The following is a 9,879-nucleotide window of genomic DNA, read 5'->3' as shown; positions in this document are numbered from 1 at the left end:
TGGTTTGCGGTTGTGAGTCCGGTTGGATGTACTGCCAAATTCTCTAAAACAATGTTGGAGGCGGCTTATGGTAGAGAAATTAACATTCAATTCTCTGGCAACAGCTCTGTTGGACATTCCTGCAGTCAGCATGCCAATTGCAAGCGCCCTCAAAACTTGAGACATCTGTGGCACTGTGTTGAATGACAAAACTGCACATTTTAGAGTGGCCTTTTATTGTCCCCAGCACAAGGTACACCTTTGTAATTATCATGCTGTTTAATCAGCTTCTTGATATGCCACACCTGTCAGGTGGATGGATTATCTGGCTAAGGAAAAATGCTCACTAACAGGGATATAAACAAATTGATGCACAACATTTGAGAGAAATAAGCTTTTTGTGCATATGGAACATTTCTGGGATATAGTATAGTAACATTTACAAACTAACCTACCAAACACTGATTTTTGACAATGTACATACTTTCATATTTACACAAATGTGTCTCAAAGAAGGAGAAAAGGCAGTTATCATAAAATGATTTGATCTCTTAAATTACACAATACACACTATAAAATCAAAGTACAAAACCTCTACATATATAAGATTGACATTATTTTGTGACATTTGGGGCTGCAGGAAATTAACATGAAGAGCTGCTTTGCCAGACCCAGATTAAGCCTACTTGAAAAGGAATACAGTAGACTTAACCTGGGTCCAGGAAACCGTCCCTTATTGTTATTTTCATGTGAGCCACGATCAGTAAGCACACTTTTAGGAATGGTCAGTGATTATCAGCCTGGGAATTTTCTCAATCATACATTTTGTTTAGTGCATTCATCTTATTACAGGGGCTTCTGCCCACACAACAGAGCAAGCTAGCAATCTGTAGTCAAACATGGTAGTTGAAAAGACAATTACGCATATTCCAGTTTTCTATATAAATACATAAAAAATAATACCGGATTTTGAACATTGGGTTAAAACATTTCCGCTGAAGTGACTTTCAAAAACGATTTCATATAACTTCATAAAAAAGTGCAATTATACCTTCCATTCAGTAATGCCACATACGTAAAGGGCACTGTAGATTAAGTGGCTTTGTCCAACCAGGAAATGGTCAGAGAAACAATCTGCTGGGCACTGGCACTTCTTTTCAAGGCTACAGATGCAGACTAGCAGATAGGAGCAGTCCTAGCCCTGGAAAGAAATTAGATATTTTAGACAAAGCATTGACTCAATGCAACAGTTTTAACAATAGTGTCACTATTTAGATTACTCAAACTCAAAGACAACCACAAACTGTATAGTCATATGAGTGAGATTTTGGTTAAAAGACTGGGGACATATTTTTGAATAATGGGTTTAATATAATGATATGTATGAACGGTAGGTACCTTGGGTAGGCATTCAACTTAGTTATTTTTAAATTGTAATAACTCCTCTTTTCGACTTGGGTCTTCTCCCGTCTGGTATGAGCTATGTAACAATTTCAAACAATGACATTTTGTCAGGATTATCATGTTTACATATAAATAATAGTGCAGTAAGGAAATATATTCTACATGCCAATCTCAGTATCTTAGTAGTGTTTAGTTGGGTAGCTTTTGTGTTCCAGTGTGGTAGGCAGTTAGTCAGCTGGTCAGCTCAGCACTGTGCATGGTAGGCCTAGCCTACTAGCCCACCTCCCTTTAGAACAACATACTCCATTCTCTTTTTCAAAGCCAATATGTCTGTCCGAGAGTGCCTTAGCAAAGGATTTCCTGACTTCCTTGATTTTTCAACACCCAGCAGGAAAAATTGGCCAAAACAGGGAAAAGCAACCATCGCTGTACAGCAGCAAGTTGGAGAAATATCCAGCAAAAAGTTTGATCATGCAAATCACGGATACTGTAGGGAATACATAAATACAGTATAAATGCCCATGGCCAGACTGAATGTTAGTTGATGGGTTATGTAAGTAAAGTTTTGTTAACAAATATTGTTTAGGTCAATTAATTGGCAAGCTGTATGGCTAGTTTATCCAAATAATTTGTTGGTTTAATGACGGTGTAATGTCAGTTGCCAGAAGCTGTGGTTAATGCACATACAGTATAGTTAGTAGGAGGAAAAGAATAGCTGTGATTTAGTTGTAGGTGAAATCATGCTTAAATCATGGACTATTTTCTAAAAGATAAATGATTAAATGTAGGTTCTCACCCTTTCCTCTTATAAAAACGATATAGTGTGAACAGCACAATAAGTGTAACTGCAAAAGATGAGGAATCAATAATGAGTCCACTGTATGATCTTCAAATTGTTAAGAGAAAGTGTAACACATCTGATAAACATGGTAACATTGGAAAGTCAGAAGTTGTACTAGGCCTACTAGTGTAACAAATCAAGTAATGTGGAGGAAATTCCTGATGGGCCACAGAAGGGAATGTTTTCCCCAGTACAGTATAAAACAAAGTATCCAGTTTAGTTAGAACATATCCTTGAACTCAACAGCTTCTTCGTCAAAAAGTGTATGAGAAACAAATATCCCCCCTCTCACTTGTGATTATTTCAAATGATGGATTTCTTACCTATGACAGTGCCGATCACACTTCCCACAACTGCTGCATTCCCTGAAAGAGAGATTCAGTGTTGTTTTGTCAAATATGAGCTATAAAAATCTGTGTCAAAATAATAATCAAATAATAATCACTTGAATCAACTTAACTCACCAGTAGCTGCATTGGTGTCATGTTCACCAATGCCATTATTCCTCCCTGAAACTGCAAATACCAAATTCAACTAATTATCAAGCCCTTGATTACACTGGGATAGAATTACTTGGATTTCCTCTACCTCGTATTATGGGTGGAACAGTCGATGTTGTTGTTGTTGTTGTTATTGATGTTGTTGATATAGTTGTTGTTGGTTTCAAAGGAATGTCATCGACATCTATGAAATATAAATGTACAATGCTTACTCAGTATTGCACCTTCATGCAGTGCTTTCATTTTTAATAAGTGTACACCACTGTTACTCCCTGAAACTGCAAATACCAAATTCAACTAATTATCAAGCCCTTGATTACACTGGGATAGAATTACTTGGATTTCCTCTACCTTGTATTATGGGTGGAACAGTCGATGTTGTTGTTGTTGTTATTGATGTTGTTGATATAGTTGTTGTTGGTTTCAAAGGAATGTCATTGCCATCTTTGAAATATAAATGTACAATGCTTATTCAGTATTGCACCTTCATGCAGTGCTTTCATTTGTAATAAGTGTACACCACTGTTACATATTACACTGACAGGGATTTACAGAAGGAAGATCAATGACAATGTTCCTTATCATAGTCTGATACATGCCTGCAGTGTCTAGATGTAGGGTGAAGGTGGACCTACACCAAATTGATTACCTTCAACTGTTTATTATGTATCCTCTGTAAAGCATATAACCCATAACAGTTGGCAGATAATTTATCAAACATAAATGGAATCCATACCTTTACATTCAGGAGGGACTGAGTTGTATTCACCATCTTCATTGCACTCAATGGATTTGTTTCCAATGAGGGTGTAACCTTCATCACAGGAGTACTGTATGACACCACCATACTCTGGAAACTCTTTGTCAGGCTGCTCTGTGATCGTGCCATTCTTTATCTCAATAGGTTTTTCACAAGTTACCACTGAGGAAGACACATACATGGGTGCATTATATTTGTGTTCTTTATTCAAACAAGTTCAATGCCTTATTTGTATTTTATTTAACATTTATTTTGACAAGGAGTCATGCTTTGACAGGGAGTCATGCATAGATTTCCAAGTGTGTCAATGGCAAATATGGGAGATTTACCTTCACATCTTGGTCTCCCACTCCAACCGTTGGCATAACATTGCCTGTAACTTGGGCCCATAAGTTGATAACTAGAAGAGGGGGAGAGAGCATGTGAGAGGTGGTCAATGATGTATATAAACCCTGGATTGCTGATGCCATCTATTGGCCATTGAGAGGCTTTGAAGCCTAAGGTCAGCCATATTTGCACTCCCCAGTAGGAGCAGTCCTCCATAGGAATGAATGCAGTTCTATAGTACAGTGCCTTCAGAAAGTATTCACACCCCTTGACCTTTTCCACATTTTGTTGTGCTACAGCCTGAATTTAAAATGGATTAAATTGAGATTTTGAGTCACTGATCTAGACACAATACCCCATAATGTCAAAGTGGAATTATGTTTTTAGAAACATTTGTAAATTAATTAAAAACGAAAAAGCTGAAATGTCTTGACACAATATGCATTCAACCCTTTTGTTATGGCAAGCCTAAATAAGTTCAGGAGTACAAATTTGCTTAACAAATGATTTTTAAATGACTACCCCACCAATAGGTCCCTCAGTCGAGCAGTGAATTTTAAGCACAGATTCAACAACAAAGACCAGGGTTCGCAAAGAAGGGCACCTATTGGTAGAGGAGGTAGGAAACCGCTCAGGGATTTCACAATTTTTCAGCAGTTTTAAGGGTAGGAACATGCTTCTTAATCACATTTGGTTATCAAAATGGCCTTAACTTACTAAAATGTTTCAGTTCATCTTTAATAAATGAATTTCTATAGCTTCCAAAATATTTTTTACAGTGGTGGGGGAGTGCCAAGATGGAGGCACGGTGACTTCAACACAGCACCCCTCATCAGCCATCTAGTGTATATGTACAGTACCAGTCAAAAGTTTGGACACACCTACTCATTCTAGGGTTTTTCTTTATATTTACTATTTTCTACATTGTAGAATAATAGTGAAGACATCAAAACTATGAAATAACACATATGGAATAATGTAGTAAGCAAAAAGGTGTTAAACAAATCAAAATATATTTTATATTTGAGATTCATCAAATAGCCACCCTTTGCCTTGATGACAGCTTTGCACACTCTTGGCATTCTCTCAACCAGCTTCATGAGGTAGTCACCTAGAATGCATTTCAATTAACAGGTGTGCCTTCTTAAAAGTTAATTTGTTGAATTTCTTTCCTTCTTAATGCATTTGAGCCAATCAGTTGTGTTGTGACAAGGTAGGGGAATATGGTATTTTACCAAATAGGGCTAAGTCCATATTATGGCAAGAACAGATCAAATAAGCAAAGAGAAACAACAGTCCATCATTACTTTAAGACATGAAGGTCAGTCAATATGGAACATTTCAAGAACTTTGAAAGTTTCTTCAAGTGCAGTTGCAAAAACCATCAAGCGCTATGATGAAACTGGCTCTCATGAGGACTGCCACAGGAATGGAAGACCCAGAGTTACCTCTGCTGCAGAGGATAAGTTCATTAGAGTTACCAGCCTCTGGCATTGAATCTTTTGGCAAAATAATTCCCACATACGCTGATGATACATTAGATACATGATGAAGCATACTCACCCTTTATCACAGATTGCCTTTGCTGATGCACCAAAAAGTGTGCCTTCCTCACCAAACTCATAAGTCAAATGTGCTATCTTCCTGGGGGCACCACAGTCCTTCTCTGAAATGAATAATCAGCGAGCTAAATTAATGGCAGCAGCAAACAATCAAACAACAGTAAACACGCAATAAAAATCGGGCTTGACAGAAAAATAGAGAAGAGGACTAGTGTTTTGCCGCCTACTTTTGCAGGTTAATTCGAGCGTGCTCCACTCTCCACTTGTGCAGGTGATCCTTTCAGATCCTTGCTCTTTCAAGTAGCCGTTGGCACACTCAAAAGTGGCTTCCGTGCCCTCCGGAAAATCGTTTTTTAAGAGCGCATCATTCGTTAGAACAAAATTTCCCTCTACTTGAGGTTTGGGACACTCAGCTGTGAGGATATGATACAGTACAATATGTCAACTACACACACAGTGAGAGTTACGTTGGCCAGTTCAAGTTAGAAAAGTGTCTATTTGTAACCGAAACATACGGCTAAAACGTATTAACGTTAGCTAGCAAACGTTTACTGTACAGTAAGCTACCATGTTAACGTTACCATGGCTAAAAATTTACTCACCATTTCCACTTGTTATAAAGATAAGGCATATCAAGCACTTGGTCCATGAATTTGAATAAAACATTATACTGGCAGTCCTTTTTAAAGTCGAATTGATGTGAAGACAAGTCGGTCTCTCGATTTAACAATTTCTCTCTGATCTTGTTGGTACTATCTAGCTGGCTGGCTTATCAGTCCATGGACGACTTCAACTGTCGCTTGATGATCTTTTCACTTTCTAGCAACCATAGCAACACGGTAGCACTTCACGTAACACCAGTTTCCACTAGTTACCACAGCCACGAAGTCAATACCGGAGCCATATCGTAAAAAAAAAAATTAAAACAAAAATGTGCTTTTTGGTCTTAAATTAAGGGTAGGGTTAGGAATAAGGTTAGCAGTGTGGTTAGGGGTATGTTATAAATCACATTTTAAGAAGATATGGTTTATGACTTTGTGGCTGTGGTAACTAGTGACGACCGAAACACTCGCGCAGAGTTGCTCTGCCCCGCCCAGAGCCCGTTAATTTTTGTTACTCGTTCCACTTCTTTGGACACCACACCCCTGTGTATTGATTTCAATGCCACAGCCTAGTCTAGTTGCTTATTCATTTCGCGAACTCTATATAGGAGTGCATCTGAATAATTATAGCCTAATCATAACTTACAGGTGATAAACTAATAATAAATTATAGTAATGCAGTATTATAATTAATCATTAATAAATAAAGAATATGATGTTTCTGAAGCAGGCCTAGAGGAGATAACATAGAACGGGAAATGGAGTTCCGTGTATTTTTGACTGACGTGGAGAAAGCTATGGGTTAACTGACCACATCACTGAACAGTTTCCATACTCCCCTGCCTTGTGATCTGTGGACAAGTATGAGTTTCGGTTGGCTCAACTGAAGATAAAGGATGCACTTGATCTGTCAACGTGTCTTATTGTGCTTCCTGCGCTTGAAACTGCACAGGATAGAGGTCAGGGATTTGGGCAGGCTTTGTTAAACACCCTATATTCTCTATGTTATATACTTTGCATATTACAATGGTCATTAATAATAATAATATATTTATTTTTAGATTACATGAAGAATCTCAAACGCTTTAAAACTAAACAACCGGGTCGTTACAGTATTTTCAATTTCCTGCATAGGAATAGCTGAGCTTTTTTCCACAGTTTGAGAAATCTAGGGTGTATCCTCCCCTAAACTGGTGGAGATGTCTCCAAAACTGCACCGTTGCCATGGTAAGTAGAACGTCTTTAGAAGAAATATCCCTGACGGTGTGTTTATAAACACAAACAGATTTATTAGAGACACTCATGGGTGTCCCCATAGCACTCAAAAAGAAAAAAAAGAAGGTGAATTCATGTTTAATTTCCTTTCCGTCCACTTAAAATCTCATTGGGCTGGCACTATCCATTCTCTAAAATGAGAAAACTGAAAGAACTGGTTGGCTAACATTCATTTCATTACCATGAAGTTGAACAATATTTATCATACTTTATCAGGGTTTCCCAAACTTTTTCACTCAGGCCCCCCTTCCAGCATTGGGGAACATCCCGCGCCCCCCTGCACTCGCGTCACGTCTATTTCTATGGGCACAAGCACTGTTCATGACGCAAACTGTTCACACACCTCTTACATTTACATTTACATTTTAGTCATTTAGCAGACGCTCTTATCCAGAGCGACTTACAGAAGCAATTAGGGTTAAGTGCCTTGCTCAAGGGCACATCGACAGATTTTTCACCTAGTCGGCTCGGGGATTAGAACCAGCGACCTTTCGGTTACTGGCACAACGCTCTTACCCACTAAGAACATTTTGCAGGTTTAATGCTTATTTCCTGCAATTTTACAAATTTTGTCATGGGGTGCAGAGAAAATGTTGCCATTTGAAAGCAAATTTCCTTGCAATTCTATACATTTTGCCATGTTTAATGTGTATTCATGTGACATTTGAGTGACTCAAACATTACTACAAAATATATGGGCTAAAAAACCTATCTAAAAAACGTTAGCTGACATCTGATCTGGACATTTGACAAGTTTTAAATAGCTCTCTAATGTATGCAATGACTGAGATGACAAGAGGAAACTGATGATGTACTACCCAATTTAGAAATTGCACCATGTGCATTCTTAGTTGAATGCCAGACTGAGTTCCTTTTTTTTCGCCCCCCCCACCCCCTCCCCCCGCCGACCACTCGCGCCCGAAAGTCTGGGAACCACTGAACTAGATGACAAGGAGAACCTGTACAGGTCAGACAGGTTCTGCATATTGATTTTGTGGTTCAAGTAATGTATTTATTTTTATTTATTTTTGTCTAAACAAGTGACAAAACTTGTAGTTATTTAGGCAAAGTCATTTGAATACATCAAAATCTGTGGGAGGCTTGTTGAAGAGAAACCTGTCCACACGGGTGACTCTTATGAGACATACTACCCACTGGGCACACACTGGTTGAATCAACGTTGTTTCCAAATGACGTTGAACCAACGTGGAATAGATGTTGAATTGACGTCTGTGCCCAGTGGGTAGCCTCAGAATACAAAGACATAGACTGAGGTCATGTAAAAACATTGAACAGGAATGGTGTCCATACTATCTCAACCACCATCCAATATTTTGGCTGTGAGTCACTCTCTGAGGTTGTGTGTTCCATCGTCATGGAAACATTCCATCGTTTACAGTAAAATGAGGGCAAGCCCAGCTCAGTGGGATCGGCCCTCGCTGACACAAAGACTCTTGGGTAACTTCAAGGGCATTCACTTCAAACTCATTAAAACCTCAGTAGATTGGTGACAGCTGTCCTTTTTACATTTACAGCTGCCCGAGAAACCTGGCTCAAAAATAGAATAAAAAACGACATGCTGTATATCACATAAGGTATTTGTCACAAGGTATTTGTGATGGCTCGATAGCAACAGAATCTGGGCAACGTGTACAGTATGTTGATAGTGCTCACATGAGAGAAGTTCTTGCATGAAAAGAGTTCACTATTTTAAGTGAAGTTAGGCACACTCCCTTAGTATTTAATGTGATAAACCTTCCCCAAAGGCATGCTGCCACATGATAAACTTGAAATTGAAATATGATTTGGAACTGTTCCAAAATTTCAGCAGTAAACAGTCAAGATAATGTTTCAATATACAAAATATTTTTCCACATAACATGCAAACCTGTTATTGGAAATAACTTATTCATCGTAGCAGTCTCTCCATTGTATCATAAAGTCTCTTCCCTCCCCAGATACTTTAACCTAACTGACTGTCCCTTTTCACCTTTTCATAACCCCTATATCCCCATCTGCTTATAAGGATTCATTGTTGTGTTAATGTCCATTTTTGAACAGTCCTTGACATTCTGTGCCCTAGAGAGCTCAGGCATACTGCTCTTATCTTAACACACATCCTGTGCATATCATTCTTATGAACTGTTAGAAAGTCACCACCCTTTACTGGCTCTGAGGTCAGTGCCTGTTAATACGCATTGATACTGTGGTGTTGAAATGATCAACTCACATCCGCCCAAATGGTTTGCACAATCTAGGATTTCCTAGGCTCAGGCATGCGGAGGATGAAAAATGTTAATAGCTGCAATGCCATCATTATTATGTGATGTGTGGACATAACTACAAGTAATATGAGGAAGTTCAATTGTGGAACTATATTTTACTACAGTTATGTTTAGACCATCTTGTTGCAATTGATGCTCATTGACCTATTCATATTTACTGGATATGACATCACTTGAAAGCAATTCAATCGTTCACTTTTAGTTTCCATACTCAAACAACTTATCCATAAGAAATTATGTACAATATCATTATGTTTGTTGTACATGACAGCAATTGCTCATGCTTTCAGGCCTATTTTAGGTTGTGTCAGGAGTCAGCGGGGATGTCGTCAATCTATGCTATC

At 38.4% G+C, this 9,879-nt stretch overlaps 1 protein-coding gene across 3 annotated transcripts; it reads right to left on the bottom strand.

Annotated features, from left to right (window-relative positions):
* Nucleotides 1-208: 208 nt before the first annotated feature.
* On the bottom strand, nt 209-6,204 carry LOC121577742 (complement decay-accelerating factor). Of its 3 annotated transcripts, XM_041891591.2 has the most exons (12): nt 5,976-6,203; nt 5,601-5,786; nt 5,375-5,477; nt 3,814-3,884; nt 3,461-3,646; nt 3,076-3,168; nt 2,813-2,908; nt 2,689-2,739; nt 2,548-2,589; nt 2,180-2,228; nt 1,378-1,459; nt 209-1,180 (listed from the first exon to the last, which is right to left on the bottom strand). In XM_041891591.2, exons 1-11 carry the CDS (start codon nt 6,037-6,039, stop codon nt 1,396-1,398), a joined length of 1,005 nt encoding a protein of 334 aa, XP_041747525.1. In that variant the 5' UTR covers nt 6,040-6,203; the 3' UTR covers nt 209-1,180; nt 1,378-1,395. The 3 variants fall into 3 exon arrangements, with proteins under 3 accessions (XP_041747525.1, XP_041747526.1, XP_041747527.1); XM_041891592.2 differs by lacking the exon at nt 2,180-2,228 and having other exon boundaries at nt 5,976-6,204; XM_041891593.2 differs by lacking the exons at nt 1,378-1,459; nt 2,180-2,228 and having other exon boundaries at nt 5,976-6,204.
* Between the last annotated feature and the right edge of the window lie 3,675 nt (nt 6,205-9,879).

This window comes from Coregonus clupeaformis, chromosome 12, assembly GCF_020615455.1.
Source record: "Coregonus clupeaformis isolate EN_2021a chromosome 12, ASM2061545v1, whole genome shotgun sequence".
NCBI lineage: Eukaryota > Metazoa > Chordata > Actinopteri > Salmoniformes > Salmonidae > Coregonus > Coregonus clupeaformis.
Note: the sequence above shows the minus strand (reverse complement) of the source record. Positions and strands in the feature narration are given on the sequence as shown.

Bases quoted from the DNA above. Each gene is read 5' to 3' on its own strand.
- LOC121577742 (XM_041891591.2), bottom strand. From the start codon at position 6,039: ATGTTTTATTCAAATTCATGGACCAAGTGCTTGATATGCCTTATCTTT. The intron at 5,787-5,975 runs GTGAGTAAATTT...ATATCCTCACAG, and splicing joins CTTTATAACAAGTGGAAATG to CTGAGTGTCCCAAACCTCAA. The intron at 3,647-3,813 runs GTAAATCTCCCA...TGTCTTCCTCAG, and splicing joins TGGGAGACCAAGATGTGAAG to TGGTAACTTGTGAAAAACCT.